Below are 19,995 nucleotides of genomic sequence, written 5' to 3'. Positions count from 1 at the left end.
TTTGGCTGAGTGGCATTGTAGAATTTGAGAGAGAAAAAGCATACTAGGTTTGATGACTGCAAGATGATACTCTTTCATGCTCTCTGTTTTACAGCTCTTGCAAGTAAGTACACAGGAGGAAAGAAAAAATCAGTTGCGTTCAATATAGTGGAGTTTCTAAAAATCAGTCAGACTGCAAAGCGGATCAATCAATTCTGCTTCTCAGCAGAGGAAATACTAAATCAAATACTGATTTATTCCCTCAGCACCCAACCTCCCTTTGTTAACAAATTATTTCTTATCAAAGACAGCCCCCTGGACTAAGCACACACATGCTTGCAAAATCAATTTTTGTCCAGCATAGGGAGTGACAAAATTTCTTTTACTCCTGATAATGAAATTCATGCATCTTAAGTAGGCTTTGGCTCAGCTAAGAAAGCCCCATGTGTCAGCTGTAGTGCGTGGAGTGAGCGTGGTGGGAGTTTGATTAAACGGCACACAATCTAATGGACCATGAAGCCTCTTCTACCACTAAGTAGTGACTTCAGATCCATGCTGGGCCAGCACAAGAGTACTGGGCAGCCATTGAGAAAGGATTCAGTGGGTTCAGTCCAGCCTGCAAAGAGCAAATGGTTTTTGCTTGCTGGTGGCCTTGGCAAAGCTACCCTCCTTTGAACGGGCTCTAAGCAGTGGATTATGCCAGCATTCTTGCAAGGGGCCCCTTCCGGCCCTACACAGAGAACAGGGCACGTAGAAAGAGCTTTATTAAAGGGTGCCATGTCTCAGCACGCTGCTGGGGAAAGGGACAGAGGAGAGAAAGCAAATGGCATCTGCTCCTTTCCTAGCCTGTGCCCTGAGCCAGCAGGACGCAAGCCTTTTTCCTCTGAGAAGAAGAGCGACGGGTCAGCTTACCGGCGGTGGTCGGCGAGTGCTAAGCCACTCTCTTGGGGCTGGCGTTGTGATGGGGGGGTTCATCGTGCCTGGGGGGGCTCAGCCCTGTGGGGAGCAGGGTGATGTAGCACCATCGCATTCCCTGAAGCCTTTAGGCCCGGGGAGTGCTCAGCCCATTGCAGGATTAGGGCTAGCACGCACCATCTAGGCTGACCTAGGATGCAATTCCCTGCTCTGTGATGAATGTCCCAACACTCTGTGGGTTGGGCTCAGCCTGAACATTGCTGTAACGTTGCCTTTGTTGGTTTAATTTTCTAATAACATATTTCACCAAGCAATGCAGCCAGACTGGAGCCATAACCCAGAACAGCAGTTGGCATGAAAAACTCTACTGTATTTCTGACACTAGGGTCTTTTATAACCAGGGTATGATGGTTTCAGCACCAGTGCAATTGCAACCAAGTATTAAATATCCCAATTAGTGCAATTCACAGTTATCGACAACACTGTTTTCTTTCCAACATTCCCCAAGGACAAGAAAATGTTCTGTGTGAATCTGAAAGCTTCAGAAAGAGGCAGCGTACATCAGTAGGATGCTGCAGTGTTTAACTTACGGATCTCCAGAGCTGATTTGGGGCTGGGCAGACATAACACATTAGCTTTCTTAGGCAGTCAAGGTAAAATAGACTCAACAGCCCTAATCCACCATCTAACGGGGGCATCCATGTAACAACAGGCATTGTAGCAAATGGCATTTGTTGGACTCTTGCCTGCAAATATCAGAGCTGAGAAATGATAAGACAGTAGGCTTGAGCTAGAACACATTTGCCCAGCAGAAGTCTGTGTTGCTTCAGCACCTGCACAAGCCTCCAAACACAGGCATTTATTTTGCATTTCCACCTGCTTTGTGGAAACGAGAAGAAAGCTCTGAAAGATAGTCTTTGTAGTCACAAAATGTTCAAAGGAAAAGCACAGTAATATTAGAACAATTTCTCCAGTTTGGCCTGTAAATCCAGGTGCGTTTCTGGCTGCGCTCTGCAGGGCTCTAGTCCCTGCCAAAGTTGTGCTACAATCTTCAGTTTGTGATTCTTACCCAGTGCAGCTACATTAAAATGCTGTTTGCCCAAGCTCATTTTGCTAGTTTGTTCTAGATTTGCCCAGGGAAAAAAAAAAAAAATTCCTTACACTTCCTTCCCTCTAACCTGGCTGTCTAATGTCATTCACAAATAAGCACGTGCTCCTCCAAATGCAGGTTCATGCACTCATTATTAAGCGTGCAATGCCAGTGAAATGCAGGATTGACTTCTGCAGGGTTGACTCCCAAGGATCAATGATTACTAAGTGATCATTTTATCCTAATTTCTATCTTTAATTTTTTTGTTTCCTCCTCCTTCAGGTTTCTTGCTCTGTAAAGCCAGAGAAGGAAACAACACAGCTGCAGAAAGATGCTGGGTTTCAAGAGTTAAAAAATGACAGCAAAAAAGAAAAAAAAATAATCATAACTGCCTTTTAAATAAACATCAGTGTTACTGATCCAGTTGTTTATGAGTCTCTGTTCCAGCCCATTTCACTGACAAAAGCCAAGTGAAATTACTGTTTGATGCCTGAAAAGAAATAGAAAGCCATAGGCCTCACATGAAAGGGGAAGCAGCGAGATAAACAAACTCTGATTACATGGAAGGGGTTGTGTGTTTGCTTAGAAAGAAAGCAGCGAATCACAGGTTGTTTTCAGTCAGAAGAAAGAACACATTCTGAATAATTCAAGGAATGGGGACACCGAGACGCTTCAAGACCTCAGTGTTGCTGCTGCGCAGCCTAAGGAGAGATGCCACAGCAGGCTGGGGGCCTGGGTGGGACCGCAAAAACATGGCTCGGTTCTTTGATTTTGCTCCTGACCAACAATGGCAGAGTGTCCGTGGTGGTCTGTTAACTTTTGGGGCTGGGAGTCTAGGCTGATTATCTTGAGTTCAGCATCATGCTAACATGGTTATACCGTCTTCCTGAGACAGCTGGCTCGTGTCATGCTTGTAGAGTAGGAGACCAACTTGGATCTGAGGGATGATATATGGTTGTCATCTTTGTCTCCCTGTGCCTCAGCTCCCCTCTGCAATTATTCCATAGCACTAACCTGTTTACTGTGAGGATAGGTCAAGCCTGGGAAGTTCTCTGGTAAGAGAAGCCCCATTTAGTATCTGAGCTTAATGGAAGTAGCTCCCTTCAGCTCCTAGTGTTCATAGAAGAACTGGCCTAGCACTTCTAATCCCATCTGCAAGGACAGGACTTTCCAACTAGCTTTGTACCTGTTTAGTAATATCTCTGAACCTGTCTTTTTTCTTGACTCTGAATAATCCTACTCCCAACTGCTTCTAATTCAGCCTCTTACAATTCCCCAATCAAGGAATCTGCAGCCACTTCCAGTCTGCTCCTGGCTTGTGCCTATTCTTTTGCTAGGGGTTCTTCAAAACTGCATTTCCCATACCATGAAGAAATCCCTGGTCCTAGCCTGAATGTGGAAGGGGAATGCAGTGGGAGGAAAGGAAATTAGGGCCTTTGATCTCTTATTTCATCTGCAAGGCATTGAGAGCCAAATGCTTTGGAATAAACAAGCTGTCAGAGGTAGGGAGTGAACAGATCCACATGGATTGGGTGGGGTGCTCTCTGCACGAGCCAACGTGGAACTGATGTAAGGCAAGCAATGGGATGTTTCCCAAGCATTCCCCTGCCTGGTGATGTAATCTCTCATTTGTCATGTGCCCTGGCTAAGGCTGATCTCTACACATGCCAAGGATGAGTGGAGGCAGACTTGCTGTCAATCCAAGGATAATTAACATTGGAAGAGACCTCTGGAGGTCTCTAGTCCAACCTACTGCTGAAAGTGGGGTCAGCTTTGGGGGCAGACCAGGTTACTCAGGGCTTTATCCAGCTGGGTTTTGAAAACCTCCACAGTTGGAGACTGCACAAATTCTCTGGGCAAGATGTTCCAATTATTGACTGTTTGCGTGATGAAAAAACTTTCTTTTAACCCAGTTTGAACCTCTCTTATTTCAACATGCCCATTGTCTCTTGTCCTCCTGCCATACACCAGTGTGAAGGGCCTGGATCTGTCTTCGTGCTAACTTCTCACAGGTACTGTAAGCTTGCTAGTAGCCTCTCCACAGTTTTTCTTCTCCAGACTAAACAAGCCCAGGTCCCTGGGCCCTTGACCATATTGCTTTTCAGTAGCTTGTGCTTGGAAAGAGGCAAGTGAAGGCACACCCCCCTTCCTTGGCAGTGCAAGGAGTGTGTTCTGGGGTCCTCAGACAAGGATTTATAGGCTTATGGGCACATTAAGGCAACTACAGTAGGTGATCAAGGCACCAAACAAGAAGCAGAGGAAGGAATTCTCAAAACAGGGCACTCATTTGCATGACCTGCAGGTGGCTGGATGCTGTGTAGCACCCAGGAATCTCATGGCTCATAACATAGGAAGTGGGCTTCTGAGATCCCATTGCCTTTCGTCACGAGCCTTCCTTTTTCTTCCCAGGGTAAGTGCCTCCTCCCAGCCAAATAAACAAAATTGTCCCCCACTCCCAATTCTGCGGTCTCCCTGCCATGACCATGCAAAATTTATCCCTACTAGTCTCACTAGTCTTCACCCTGGTGATCTTTGAAGTTATCTGTACAGCTCATTTGGAACCACCGCCCGGTGATCAGGTGCCTGGCCGGGAGACACTGACTTCCCTCAGGCATTGCCCACTTCTACAGGCTCCTACCCATCACCCCAGAGCAACTCCCTGGGCTAAATATGGCTCTGGGTCTTTTGTGGTTGTGCCCCACTCTTTTCTGAAAGCAAATGGAGCAGAGAGCTGGTGCTGGTGCACTGTAATGAGGATAAAGTTCCTCTTGTCACAGCTGGAATTAAAATCAAGGTAATTTTACCCCTTCGAATTCCTCCTTTTCATCTCAGTCCTTCCCCAAACAGGCATCTGTCTCTTCTTTAGTGACCCCAGTGCTTAGGACAACTGGGGCAGGACATCCCTGCCTAGTGGCTGATTCCACCCAGTTGCAATATTTATGTATTTCTTGCTGTCTCTTGCTCTTTGGGACCCTGCAGCTTCCTGATCACTGCATTTCATTTGTCTCAGGTTTTAGAATTTATTTCGGTGACTCCAGTCCTGATGTCTGAGACTGGCTGAAAATAGCAACTCAGTCTGATCTTATCTGCAGCTATTAGACTTCAATTATATCCTCCTGGGACTATCTGTTACTCCTAAGAAATTAGATCTTGGTTATTGTTTTCTTACCCCTCTCCCTGTCCTCATAAACCTTCCAGCTATGGGTTTTGCTTTGATGAAGCTTTTCAGGAGCCAGACTGGACTTATACAAAGTGTAAGATAATCAGGCACTTTCCTAAGTCCAGCCGTGCCTGGATCCCAAAGGCCTTTGATAGCTTTGCTTCACAGTGCCCTGAGAAGACGTAATGTTATTATCAATTTACTGAGGGAGAAACTGAGGCGTGGAGTAGTTATTAGTTTCATTTTAAGAACTATTTCTACTGGATTCTGCTGGAATAATGGAGGCACAGCACATTAAGAACTCGGGGCATGCAGACCATGGTTTGGCAGGCGTGCCCATGGCTGCAGACTAATCTGATGGTAGGCTCCAGGAGTCATGACCACAATTAATTGGTCAGTTCTGCCTTCATAACGAAAAAGTGCCCAGCCTTGCAGGCTGCATTAACCAATAGTCAGCACCGATAGCTTACTGCTCCAGCACTCAAGAGTAGATGTTACTTTGCACTTCCAGGAGAGAGAGGGTTCCAGGAGTAACTGCATCTTCCAGCTCCTGGTTAAGGAGCTGGCTAACCTGACTCTTTAAATCTGAAGGTGCAGAGAGCAGGCTGTCCTCTCCATTCACAGTGCATCGCCAGGAGCTCTTCTCCCTTTTGCCTGTGCCTCTGGCTAGGGCACCCTTTTGCCATTCAGTCACATCTTGAGGGAATCTCTCCTCTCTGTCTCTCTACAGCCTTCCGCTGCCATGGTGAGCCATCCATTGCTCTCTGCCATAGGGCAAGAAGCAGCAGCCCAGTGACCCAGCACCCTGAAAAACTTTGCAGAACAGTACGCTAGAACACAAGTCAGAGAAGAAAGGTAAAACCCCACCAAACATCTTCGTAGCCAGGAGTCCCTATGAAATCAGGGATTAGGAATGGTAAAGAAAACCAGAAGAGCTATAACTTTTCTAACTTCTTGTGCGCAGCACCTCACATTTGGGAAAAAAATCCCTGTATGGCTGAAGATTGCCCTAACATTTTTTGCAGCCAAAGTCAGCAAGATTTGTTTTTAGGAAGGGACACAGTGTAGCATTCACAGAGAAACCACTTGCCAGGGACTGTGAGAGACTAGCTGCAAATTAGGGCAGAGACAGCTGAGAAAATTGCACACGCAAGCATGCAGTGTGTAAACATCTAAGGAACTACAAATGATACCAAAAATCTAAGTCTGGGTTAGCTCCTGGCCTCCTTGATCTTAGCAGAGCCATAGATTGAGACCTGGAGCTCAGCACGGCACGTTTATAGGGGGTGGTTTTCCAGTGCATGGAATGCTTGTTTTATTGAGGTCAAGGCATGGAAAGAAAGACAAATATATTAGACAAGATAAGATCAGAAAGATTAGACCCAAAACTCCAGTTCTTAGCACCTCAATTGCTGGTATGTTTGCAATCAAGATCTACTATCTCTGGCTTGAGTCCTTCCCTAAAGTAAATATATAAAGTAAATATTTGTAACTCTTGTGGCTAGGATCTGTTCTGGATAAATGTTTTTGCAGTGTCTTGTGCTATGATGCTTCAAAGCCAACTGGAGCCATTTGGCGCTATCCCAAATCAATTGATCACTGGCAACAACAACAACGTTTTCCTTTATTTAAAAAACACGGTGTTATTAATTTTCCTGTCCCCTCTGTTGCTTATGTAGGGTGCACTTTGCACTAGAGGCTCTTTGTGTGGAACTTCTCTACTTGTCCAACACTTTAGATTTCAGTACTGCACATCAGCCTGCTGCCTGGAAAATAAACAGATGCTGTAAGAGGACTCACATTCCCTGGATCTTGGCTGTCAAGCAAAGCCGGGAATGACATGGACCACCAGAAGGTGGGGCTTGTGGCCTTAAATGACTAGACGTTCTTTAGCCTCCCTGCCAACTTGCCAAAGCAGGCTGCTGTGCCGGGCAGAGGTGATTGCCTTGGCGTCTCCAGAAATCAGGGCCGGAGTGATCGTCAAATAGTGGGCAGCAAGTGGCTGGATGTGCGGGCTTGTGGCTTTTTGAGTTTTCATCAAAACATGAATCAGTGTCTATATTTTTCCACATTTTTTTCCATGTTTTCATTGAAACCGATAATAAAAAGAAAGAGGAGAGGATGTGGAAAGTACGGCTGAAGTTTGGATTTTATGCAATGTTTGTGACCTGGGTATAAAAGCCCAAGGCTATGACAGCTCGACAGGAGCGGAGGAACGAGGCCAGAGCTGTACCACTCCATACCCACCAAGACATAAAGCAGTATTCCTGCACTGCAGCCTGCCTGGCCAGAAACCCTGGGTGACCTGAGTGGGACCCTCGGCAGGGACAGAGCCAGGCAGGGACACTGGCATGGAACCCACCGTGGCTCCGCTTTGCCTGCTGTGCTCTGGAGCTCACTTATCTAAGCAGGAGTAAAGCAGGAGACGGGGCCTGATTCTCAGAGCTGCTCAGTATTTCCCTGGAAATGCTGTTGCATTCACAGGAGAGTTGTTTTACTGACGGGGTGCTGTTCAGAATTAAGAACTCTGCAATCTGACTCAGAACAAATATTCATTTCCCCTGCAATAACGCGTAAGCATTGATAACTCATTCTTAACTCTGCTTTTTCAAAATTCTTTCTGCACTCCCTAAATTTCAGCATCAAATACCGGGGTTTCCCTTAAGAAAACAAAATTTGACAAATCAATTGTATTTTCAGATGATGAAACCACAGAAAAACTTGATTGGGGGTGGAGGTGGGTGGAGCACGGGGACTTAGGGTTTTGGTTTGTTTTGGCTTCTTCTATAAAAAATGTCCACTTCACTGAAAAGCTATTTCTCTTCCACCTGCCAACCCTCCCCCAACGACAATAGAGTCCTTTGATGTAAAATTTTTGGCCAGTTTTACCACAAACATACACAGACAAGAAAAAGTCATCCGAAGATTTTGGCAAATCACAGCTGCATATTTTTCCATAACAGGCACCGTTAGTTATCTTTCCATAATCCCAAGTTATTGTAGGTCCCAAATGGTGTCTAAACTTCACTATCATACTGACCAAAATATGGGTCGTTGTTTGTAGTTAATGTGCTTCTCCCGTTTTGGGGGCTTTGTGGGCTTCTGCAAAGGCTTGTCTTTAAAATCTGGGTATGCATTATCAATCATTAATTACATGGAACAATCCTCAGTAATTCCTTCAGAATTCCATTTCTGAACAGGAAAACTTTTTTCTTTTTCTCCCCGATTATCCATTTGAGACTGTGTTAAACAGCAGATACTTATGAGAGAACACAGCTAGATTTTAGTCATAAACAACTGTCTTTCGACACTGCTTAGGTTCCTGCTTTGATCCTTTTTTTTTTTCCTCAAGGGAAACATCCCGTTATGTGCTCTTAAAGGCGCACAGTGACATCTAGTGACTGAATTGTACAGCGCAAGTAAACAGGAAAACTATGGAGAGTTGGGAATAGGGACCTTGCTTCAAAGATCTATTTCAATAACAAATTTGAAAGTTATTTTGAATTGCCGATGAAAAAAATAGAAGCAAAGTCTTATTTTAAATCTTTTTAGCAAAGATGCAAAAAGAAGTGAGTTCATTAGACGTAGGTGAAAGATTTTAATTTGGATGAAAATGCATTTTAAAAAAAATGGAAGACACATTTTAATGGTATCAGGGCAAACAGATGAATAACACCCATGTGAGGATGTCCCTTTAAAATAGTTGGGCCTAATCCTCATGTGTAGCTGATTTGTTGCTTCCCAGCTGATTCCCTGAGGTCAGTAATAAGGTGAGGACCAACTGGTCTTGACAAAAGCAGCAAGAAGAGCTCTGGGGGGTTTTTTTGGTGTGGAGTGTTTGAGCTGTGATAATGGACATCATCCTGTGGAAGTGACACTGGGAAAATGGCTTTTATTCGCAGTCTTCCTGGAAAAAAAGGTACGGTAGGTGAGTTGAAAGGCTTGGTTTGGCTCTTGGGCAGACGGTCTTTGGACAGTGCTGCTCTAACAGTTGGGCTGTTGCAAAAGAGGGCAGGTTTGGATTTAGAGGAGAGGCAATGCATTGCTTGTCTATTCTGGAGTTCTGTGTTATGGGAGGGGTGGGGTTAAAGCTTTCACACTTCTCTGAAAAGGTATCTTGACTATCTGGTGTTGTGCATTGACTGCAAACCTTCAGCTGATGTGACTAGTTTAGCCTTATCTTGCTTGCTTCTCTTTTGCTCTGTAAGAACCTGCTATGGGGTTAATAGCCCCAGTACTTGATGAAAAGCCATCTGAAGGGCCAATCTTAGACTTAAAGGCTGACAATTACTAATGTAACTCATTGACAATCTGCTAAGAGTGTCTAGATATCCATGACTTGGGGATGTTACAGATGGAAACAAAATACCATAAAACCAAGGGACAGTTAGACGGCTTAGTTCTGTTGTCACAAACAGGACGAAAATCTGTTGGATTTGTATGGTTCTGGCATGTTCCTTTTGACAGGAAGAACTTATGATTAGCTTGCGTGTAAGATTTGGAAAGCTATCATCAGCTTTCTCCTTAGTAAGAGGAGGGCGTTAGCCTAACAGCACCACTACCTGTTTCTAGCTTCTGATCTGTTGCCAGCTTCCTATGTGATATTGGACGAGTCGCTTCCCCTCTGAGCTGCCTTGTTTTCACTGTAAAACTGAAACACTGTATGCCCTTGGACACTGGTTGTCTCGGTATTTTTCTATAATCTATGAGTTCTATTTTTAGGCAACTTTCTTGGTTACTGGCAGAAATCTTTATATATATATATATATATATATATATATATATATTCTTTGGTTGATGACCTGGGCAGCCTGTTTTGAATTAGCTCACTTGATTTGCATTATTTGTCAGTCTTCTCCTTATGTTCACTTCGGTAGCAATTTGATCATTTGTGTTGGAACGAAAACATCTTACATCATGTAACAAAATAACTCATCTTAGATTCAAGGTCTTATACATGTGACTTTATTTACTTTAGATTGCTTGGCCTTAGAATAATTTCTGAATTAGCTTTCTTTGGAATTAGACGACTGAATTTGAAACAAGCTTTGAGCAATGAAAACTTGCTGTATCCCAGAGACAATAATTTAAAGATATAGAGTGGCTAGGTCCCAAGTAGAGCAAATAATGCATAATGCACGGTGCCTCCTAGCAAACTTGTGCGTGGGGAGAAAAGGAACAAACCCAACTAATCTGGTCCAATCCACTTGCTCCTGGGTTCCTCAGAAACTTGTAGGAGTTGATAGAGACTTATAATGAAAGATTATTCTTTTAGCATGACTCTAGGCACCAAGCAGTGTGAATAAATATCTCAGAAAAGGAGAATAAAAACGTTTGTCCTGACCTTGAGTTGGGGTCAAAAGGCCATTTCCCTGTTCTTGCACTGATGTGGCTGTCTCCTTGTTACCTGAGAAGCTGCAGAAGAAATGCTGATGACTTGAAGGCTAGATTCTGTTTCTGAGGCACACTACCCCTTCATCCCAGTGCAGTGGCAAAAGAAGGACAAAGGGTGTTGCACTGCCCTTTCTCCTTGGGGTATGCTGGCACAGCACGGCTGAACGCACTTCTATTTCCACTAGGAACATCCTCCTTGGTACTGCGCTCTGCTCTCCCTCTTTCACGACCACCTGAGAAACTGCTGGGGTAGAGGAATACAAGAGTTTCCCACTGAATGTTTTTTAGTTTTACCCAAGAGTACATTTGGACACTTTGATTGTAGTGCTTAGCCAGATGCGATTATTGCAGAGACTCTGAATAGTGTGCGGTATTGCTGACGTCAAATTTCCTTATCCACTCTTACCGATACATGAATTGCTTTTTGGCCAAATGTAGATTAAAGCTGAGTTTGCATCGTGACCTAGACATTCAAAACCACGTACACATTAAGAGTAAACTGGGAGGAGAATCCAGCATCGTTTTTGTGGCTCTGGTTTTCTCCTACCTTAGATACTGCTGGGGTGCAGAAGCACTAGTGGTGACAAAGACTTTAAAACGATACTGCATCTGATTAGATAGATGTAGGGTGGGACTATTTTAGTCTGGTAGCCCAGAAGAAAGGGTAAACCCTGAGGTACCTGACAAGCCAGATTTGAAATAACTGTCTCATTGACTTGTTTAGAACAGATTCTTTTCTTCTCTGTACTCTGATAATTAGTAGACCACTATCCCTGCCGTGGCTAGAGCAGAACCAACACACTTAAATCGCTTTTCTGGCTGCACACAGAAGCATTAACTACGTTAAATCCTTTAGTGTTTTCAGTATCGTGCATATAACCAGAAAATATCTTTTCATGATAATACAACAGGCTACACGGTATGATCTCTTACAAGCTACTAGTGATGTCTTGTTTTTCAAATACCCTAAGTAATTGCAAAAAATTGTTGAAACAACTTCAGTACAAAGTTGCTATGTGGATAAAAGGAATAAGGGATCTGCTGACTTACATTTGTTGGCCCCCAAGTCTACACAGTGTGCCCGAGGTTACTATTGAGGATGGGTTCAAACTCTGTCCGAGTGTGGCTTTCATGTTTAACCACGGCATTTCTAATTGACAAGAGTTCTTTAACTTGATTTACCATTGGACTTACTATTTCGGTACAAGAGGAGACTGCATGTATTATTTGGCAATCGTAGTGCTTTATGAATTTTAATTAAAGCTCAATACCACTGCCGCTGGAATGAGGCGAGTATGGAATTTTGAATTTAATTACGGCTTACAGGCCAGGGTGCAGTCATGGAATCCAAATCCCCTGCTCCATATGGTCACTTGGCTTGCCTTTACAATTCCAGAGTATTGAAATACTTCCTTGTTCCAGCCTCTGTAGATGAGGAATTTCAGACTTGCGCTTCTCTTAAAATGAAGATGCATGTGTTTACCTAGTACCATATCTATAAATATTTTACAAGACACAAATCTTACTATTTGGCTTACCACAGTTCTGAATTATACTCTGCATATACATGTGCTGTATGTATAGCACTGAGTACCTGTTACTCTAAGTGAGAATGCTCCTACTGCCTGCAACTTCAATGCTCTATTTCAAGGGAATGGTACTCTGGGCACTTCCTCTCCTCACTTAAACTACTTAGAGATGGCTTTCCAGGTACGCTGTATCTTCTGCTTTCTGCAGAAAGAGCATTGGGTATCACGCCTAGACACTTGAAAAAGGCTGGTGTTTGTCACAGGCTTCCACATAGTGGAAAAATACGAATCATAACCTGCTTAAGATATGCTAATTTTAGAGGTTAGATGCATCCTTACTGTGAATTTCTAAGTATGTAGAACCCGAGATGTCTTTGATTTCAGTGAAACAGCAGCAAAAACATTGTGTTGCAATCTTAATTCTAGTTTAAATAAATCTTCATCAGACCTTAGTGTTTTTAAGTTACTAATGCACTGGAGAAGTATTTTTATTACTACTTCTCCGTGCCTCTACCTCAGCAAATACAGCAATAAAATACTGAATACAAATGTTACTGAGCAGATGAGTTAAATGCTCATTATGGGCTAGGTAAGAAGCGTACCTTTTGCTCTCCGCTTAGGAACTAATCAATACGGCTAGCCACGTATTCAATTTGCCAAAGCTTTCCATGTGTCAGAGGTGACTGTGATGCTTTGAGATCATAGTATTAAAAGGGAAAATTACTGTTGGTTTTCTGGTCAGAGTGCACTTTATGACAAACACTGCCAAGAAAAATCGTAACAGGTAATTGAAGAACTGCTAGTGAGAACCAGGACACTTCTGATCAGAAATAACAACTTGGTCTTACTCAGTCACCTTGTGCTTCTGGGTCCAAATAGATCGGTTTAGTTTAGCTAAAACCAGAGGTGCTTCTCTGGGCCAGAGCCCAAAATGTGCTTCCAAGGTTTTGGCAGAAGCAGCAGGAGCAAGAACACACTCATGTTAAAGAGAAGGGACTAGCTACTTCATTGGCCAAAAGTTAGTGCTATTTAAACTGCTTGAAGGTTGAAGGGAGTTGAGCAGATGTTATATTAAAAACAGTTTCAATTCTTTGTCAGAATGTTGCTAGTATTTTGGTTGCTTAACATAAAACGGGACTATAGCCAATGGTGTTTATGGATGTCTAACTGCTTAAAACACTTCTTAGCGAAGGCCGGAATCATACACTTTTTAGTCAGAAAACCCCTTTTTCTGACTGCATTACGGTTTAAGTCATGCCCCTATACTGCAACCAAGGTAAAATATGGATGAACAGGTACATGTATTTATGTATACATGTGTGACCCAGTGGCATTCCTTCTAGGCCATGGCTACTTCAGGGTTCTGGCATGCTGGTCAGTCGGCATTACTGACGTTAACTGAAGCATCTTTGTGCAATTCCTTAAGACTGAGCCAATTCTCTGTGCCTCTCAGTGGCATAATAAAACAAAAATAACCACACTTGTATCTTTTCTTACATAGAACGAGCAATCACCTATACAGCAAAAGTCTTTTATTAAAAATCACAGCACACAGATCCTTTGGCCAATAAAGGCATACATGAAAGGACATAAATACATATACAACACGCTTACGCAATTACCAAGAGTTTTCATCATCAGATAGCTTCAGGTTTCTAGCAGTTTATTTCCTATATAAATGCTGAGCAAATAAACTGTGTGCCACACCCCACCCCCAAATGGTAAAGTTATGTGGCTGCAAAAAATGTGCAATGTCATTCAATTGTTTAAAACATACTCAGCACAGTACCCCACGTTAATTCTGTTTCATAAAGGCACACTTACGTACTATCCTTCAGCTTCACATAGGCTGTAAGTAACAGACTGATCTGTTTCCACATTTTACTAGACATTACCCAAATAGTCTGTATTAGAAAGTAATAACTGGCATATTACGTTGGCATAAAGTAGTTCCAGTTCCAAGGTAAAAGCATATCTCACACAGGTACATGTAGCAGATTTGAGTCTTGCAGGCAGTGTGTTCTAAATAAAATATATAGATCGTAGTGTAAGTGTTGACAGTTTGCCAAGCGTACAGCAATACTAAAAACATTTCAGCTCTGATGCTGGAGCTGAACAGAAACGAATAGAAATGCAACGCTTAATCACCTTTCCATGCTGCTGGGCTTTTAATCAAATCTGCAAAGCTAACACCTTGGCCCCCAAAACATTAGCGTTAACAGATATGAAATACAAACTTAAATGCTCAAAAATGAGGCATTTCAACTACAGAAAACATAACATTTGTCAAAAGTAGGACACAGAGAAGCTGTATTTGAGCAAACTTCACAAGAACAAGGCTAGACATTCAGAAAAGAAAAGTATTCAGTTACAGGAATAGTAGTTTCTAAGTTGGGGTTTTTTTTAAAAATCTTGAACTGACTATAGGAATTCTTGGAAGCTTGAGGGTTTTTTAAGTAGAACTGATGGTTTATTTAGTACGGCAATTAATGTTTTAGCTATTTGTTTTTACACACTAAAGTAATTAAGTCATGTTGCATATAACTTAAAAATCACTGGAAAATCAACTTTCTAGTTTACGCCATTGTCAGCTTTAAGTATTTCAGTATCAAGTCTTAGATATGATCACGGAGAGGACACGTCATGAACAATTCATTTGTCTGCTGCACCTATTAGCTCTGGTAGAATGCTAAATGCTTGATTTAAAAAATAAGTTTAAAAAAAATCTGTAAATAATAACAGAAAGCTGAACAGTGTTACAGATCAACTCAACGGTAGCCCTGAATGGATGCTAACATAAGCTGATAGACTTGACACAGTTGCCTAACTTACAGTGCATAACGCACTGATATCTAGAAAAGCTAAGGTGATAATTTTTCCCCGTACTAACAATAATATTAAAAATGCAAAGTATTTATGAAGGGAAAACTTGGAAACCAGCAGAAACACTATTTTAAAAAAATAAAAAGCCCAATGTATCACTAACATATTGCCACTAATCATGGCTATAAAAAAGAAGATAAATCTGTTCCCAGATAATTTTCAGTAAGGCTCACAACAACTTTCCACTCTAATACCGCTGCTATAAAGACCAAAAACTGCTTATTTCTCAGCAGCACTTAAACATCCTCCCAAATGCTGGACCCCCTGAAGTCAGACTTTCAAGAGAGACAAAGATTACCTCATGGTTTTCAAGTATAAAAACATCACATACTAGACTTCTGAGATGACGTCAGGGAATGTGGAACCTGGCCCTGAGAAGTTATGAAAGATAGCCTTTAATTACTACTTTTAAAATATTCAATTCCTATGTTGTTCAAAATGTGCTTTCTATTTTGCTTTAGGAAAAACAGGCTCAAAAATGAATTTTGGACTGAAACTTTAAGTTTTAAAACTTTCGTGACTCACTCATGGAATATACAGGTGTTTCTTGATTATTCAAAATAGCATCAATAGGTCTTTCACATGCAAATTCTTCCTAGTAAAATCTAAAATAAAAATTCCTGTATTAGTTAATGATTTTCTGGGTTTTCCCACAGAAGATGTGGGATGTCTGCTCTCTCCCAAATGATTCAATTTGCTTTTAAAATACCAAAAAAGTCTAAAAACTTCATCTTTTACTTTTGTGGAATTTCCCAGCTAACTGGGATTGAAATCTAAGCGCTGTAATCGCAGTAAGGGGGCGTCTACTAAGAAAACTAAAACCGCACACCAAAGGACAAGAATCTGTCGAGCCTTCCATGTTAATCTGTTTTGCAACTAGAGCAAAGCATGGGTAACCGTAAACAGAAAAGGGTATAACGCAGCTGTGTCAGACCGAGATCCAGGTATCAAGGGTGTTAAGAGCAGTCACCGTTGTTTGAGCTTCATCTTGCACGCGTGCAGGCAGTGCGCCGAGGCAGGCAACGGGCTGGGCTGCTGTCGCGGTCTGCTACGCTAGGTACTTCGGGGCGCACGCTCTATTCCTGACACTTGTGTAAGAAACTCTTCAAGAGAATTTCTTAACTATGAAGTATTTGTATGCATAATGTCTTCCACGGGGTCAAATATCAGATGGAGAGCCAGCATTTCTCTGCCATTCATTTTGCCAGCAATGACAAACACTTTTTTTTGGGGGGGTGAGGGTTGTGGGCAGGGAGAGTCAAAGTCAACAACATAAACAACTTCCATGAACACAGTTATTGGTAGAAATGGATAAACAGTACATTCTTACTAGCTTGAGAGACATGCAGCAGACTTTTGATCTGCAGTTGAGATCCCAGTACTTCAAATAATGGCTTGTACACCAATAAATTCAACCACTGCTTGATATGTAAGTCCCATGGCCATTACAGTACCTCCTTAAACAAATTTAAAATCACATTTAACTATCTTATTTTTCCTATACATAATACATTTTCAATAATTATAAATAAATACTCACATTACAAGCATTTAATCACATATATACACACAATACTAGTGAACCCCAAATGGCAAATAGGTATTTTTTTTTAAATGCTAAAACCAATTTAAATTTCCTGTAATCTTGTTAAATTCTTGTTTTTAAATAGTGTACCTTGCTGAAAAGCACATCTGCCTATTTGTCAATACATAAGCGTGCATGAGAATGGACACATGCTAAAATAACTTTTTTTTTTCAGCATCTTAATTTAACTTTGTTTTAGAAGGAAGTCAAAGATTTGTTAAAATTTTCAAAATAGAGAATCATCAGCCTCTGCAGAAGACTTTTCTTAATCCTCAATAATTTAATCAAAACAAGAGAAGAATAACAAAAAAACATACTTGATTCCTTTGGTATGAATTGCTAACTTGTTAATTTAAGAAGCAAAAATACAGAGATACTGGCACCCTTTTTTTTTTTTTTTTTTTTGCCTTTGCAATTTGTCTCTTCCTGCAGGTGGGAACAGACACTGACCTAGGGAGAGGAGAAATGAAATTGTATGAAAGTGCGGTGTGCGACAAACACTACAACTGATAATTAAGAATGCCCTTCAGGCATAAAAGTAAAAACTCTCCTTATACTGAAAGATCTGTAGCTGACAAAGGTTACTGGAAGTCAGTAGCTCTGTACTAGTACTAGAAAAAAAGTATTTCTGTATGTTGGAGGACGTGCCATTCAAAAATGTTTGAATTACAGGCTTACCTAAAGCTTTGAAGATAAGTAATATGGTGAAATTGTGTAAGTGATCTGTTCTACAGCCAAGAATGTCCTCTCTGCATTTACTGTTCAATACCGCATCTGATGCTGACAAGCTCTGTCAGTACTAGAATTATTTGTAGTGTAGACAGGACTAAGGGACGCAATCCCATTTACTGACATATCACTTGAGCAATTCACTTAGACCTCCTGTAAAATTATCTTTAGTTCCAGTATAAGGTGCTATTAGAGAGAAGGAGGGAATCCACACAGTCTATACTTGGGCATCTAAATGTTACTGTTGGGGGATTAGTCTCCTTAGATTGCAACATAGCTCCTGAAAAAGAGAGACAAGGTTCTCCTCAAACAGGAATTGGGATGGTGGGGGAACCTATTTCTCCTGACTAGATACAGAGTTTACTTTCTTAGCTGAGGTACCCACGTTAGGGCAATCTTGTCTGAACTCGAAATATCTTCCTTCCACTGATCCAGTCCTGTTAATCTACATTTTACAGAAGTAATCCAGAACAATATAAATCTGAAGCCTACAACGTCTGACCTCGTAGTAGTCAGCGAGATTACTTACTGTTGGGAGGGGAAATGTTTCAGTGTGTTCGCAGGATAAGCTAAGAACAATATCTATGCCTAACAACTGAAGGCTAGCTTTGTAGCATAACTGTTTGCCCCCAAAATAAGGTAATATATTCTATATCTGCCAAATACCATAACTCATCCACCTTTCTAAATACAGACTTACTCTGTAGCTGCCAGATAATTTATGTACATGATGTCTTTAAAACAACAAAAAGCTTGAGAGACAAGTTACACAGGTCTAATAATTCCATTCATGTAAATCGGAGCACTTGCCAAAGAACACTCTCTCTTTCTCCCTTAATGCAAATATCCTAGGTAAAATTGTTCCCTTTACTTGACTGCTTGTGTCAATAACCAGCCACCTGTTCCTACCAGCAATAGCAACTGATTTGCAGCCCCATTAGGCTCTTCAAACCTTGCCAAACTGACACTTGTTCCTTGCCAAGAAATAAACAGCAGATGCTAGCTTCACAGTCTTATAGATAGCATAAAGGCCCATCATGATCTTTAGCAAATAAATCTTAGAATCTGTTAAAAATCTTCCAGCAACTTTTCATCCAAGTTACCTCCCCCAAATTTTCTGTACTATCCATATTTTGCAACCTATTATTTGCTTTTGGTCCTGTCATATGAGCCTTTCCATGCTTTTTATCATCTTTTTTTTTTTTTTTAAACACCTCTACATCATGCCACATCAGGAGCTCTTAGGAGTGTCAGGGTTTCATTGATTGTGACATAATGAATTGTGCAAAATCTTTTGAGTAATTTTTAAGCCCTAGTTACTGGGATTCTCCCCAAGTAACAGTAACCAAGCTCAGGGAGTCCATCAACACTTTGCCTTTTCCTTCGTCAGACTTTCATGGGATGCCATCCTTTCTTTGGCAACACTGGGAAGGAGGCACTCCCCAATCATACATGTAGGAAAGCCTGAGCTTAACCTCCTCCTTACAGAGCTTTCCTTCTTTAGCCAGGGTCTGGTGCTTCTCCAGCATGTCCTCGATGCTTTGCTTATGAGTTACTATGTACTTATTGTTGCAACCTCGTGACTTATACTCAGTGTCAAAACGAGGGTCATGCACTCTCTTCACGTCAATGGGAGCCAGCCACACCCCCAGGGAGACGTCTTCACTCTGCCACATGTTCAGGTAGTCTCTGCTAAGACGCAAATAGTGCACCAGATCTGCAGAAATCACGTAACCGCCACCCAGCGCGTACGGTAGGTAGTAGTCACAGAGCACCCAGGCGCTCTCTTTCCATTTGCCGCCAGATTTCACTCGACCGCGGCCAGAAAAGAAGCCCCAGTAGAGGCGACGCGGCTCCTTGGCTCTCAGCTCTTCCACAAGCACATCCAGGCGTACAAAGCTATCGTCGTCAGCCTTGAGGGCAAACTGGAAGTCCAGGTGCAGATCCAGCCAGACGTACGTGGCCAGGACTTTAGCGGTCAGGTTCTCGTAGGAATCCCGCAGCTCTGGCAGGAGGAGGAGGTCTCGGTGCCGGCTCTGCTCTAGCTCCAGGCTACGAAGCTCCTCTGCCCCGAGCCCGCCCGTGCCGATCACGAAGCGGCTCCAGATGTCCTCGTGCGGGGGGCGGCCGGCGGCCGAGAGCCACGTGCTGCGGATGATGCTGCGACGCTCGCTGTACTTGGGCCCGCTGGTAACGAGCACGGCCAGGAAGGCCGTCTCCTCCGGGGAGGGCGGCGGGGCTGCGGGGGCATGCGGGCCCCGGGCACTCCGCGGTGGCAGGACGGCGGGCTGGTTGTGCGGGAGCCCGCGCGGGGCCGGCAGGGGCCGGAGGCCCTCGGAGGTGCACTTGGCCAGGTAGAGCAGCACCGCGGCGAAGAGCGAGAGGCCGCCCAGGCCCAGGGCCGTCTTGTGGCGGCACAGCAGGCGCAGCAGCTTCATGGCCGCGGGGCCTCGACGGGGGCGAGCGGGCCGCGGCCGGAGCCACCTCCCTTCCAGGCCGCGAGGCCCCGCCCCCCCGGCGATTTAGGCGGGAACGGCAGAAGCCCCGCCCCCGGGCTTACGGCCGCCGAGAGGGGACAAGATTCCTGTGGGAACCCTCACCGCGCTTCGCCGTTCCTCAGAGGCGGCTTCATGTCTCCTTCCTGCCTTTTCCCCCTTCTCCTCGGGGAAGCGCCGGCTCGGGCCGGCAGGAGGAGCGGCTCCGTCCCTGCCCGCCCGCCGGGGCCTGCGGC

At 43.2% G+C, this 19,995-nt stretch overlaps 1 protein-coding gene across 1 annotated transcript; it reads right to left on the bottom strand.

Moving 5' to 3' along the window:
• Window positions 1–16,930: 16,930 nt before the first annotated feature.
• B3GALT6 (beta-1,3-galactosyltransferase 6) lies at window positions 16,931–19,702 on the bottom strand. Its single transcript, XM_009479992.2, has one exon. It carries the CDS (start codon window positions 19,700–19,702, stop codon window positions 18,659–18,661), a length of 1,044 nt encoding a protein of 347 aa, XP_009478267.2. The 3' UTR covers window positions 16,931–18,658.
• Window positions 19,703–19,995: the final 293 nt, after the last annotated feature.

The sequence above is a fragment of the Pelecanus crispus genome, chromosome 15 (genome assembly GCF_030463565.1).
Source record: "Pelecanus crispus isolate bPelCri1 chromosome 15, bPelCri1.pri, whole genome shotgun sequence".
In the NCBI taxonomy this organism is placed as follows: Eukaryota; Metazoa; Chordata; class Aves; order Pelecaniformes; family Pelecanidae; genus Pelecanus; species Pelecanus crispus.
Note: the sequence above shows the minus strand (reverse complement) of the source record. Positions and strands in the feature narration are given on the sequence as shown.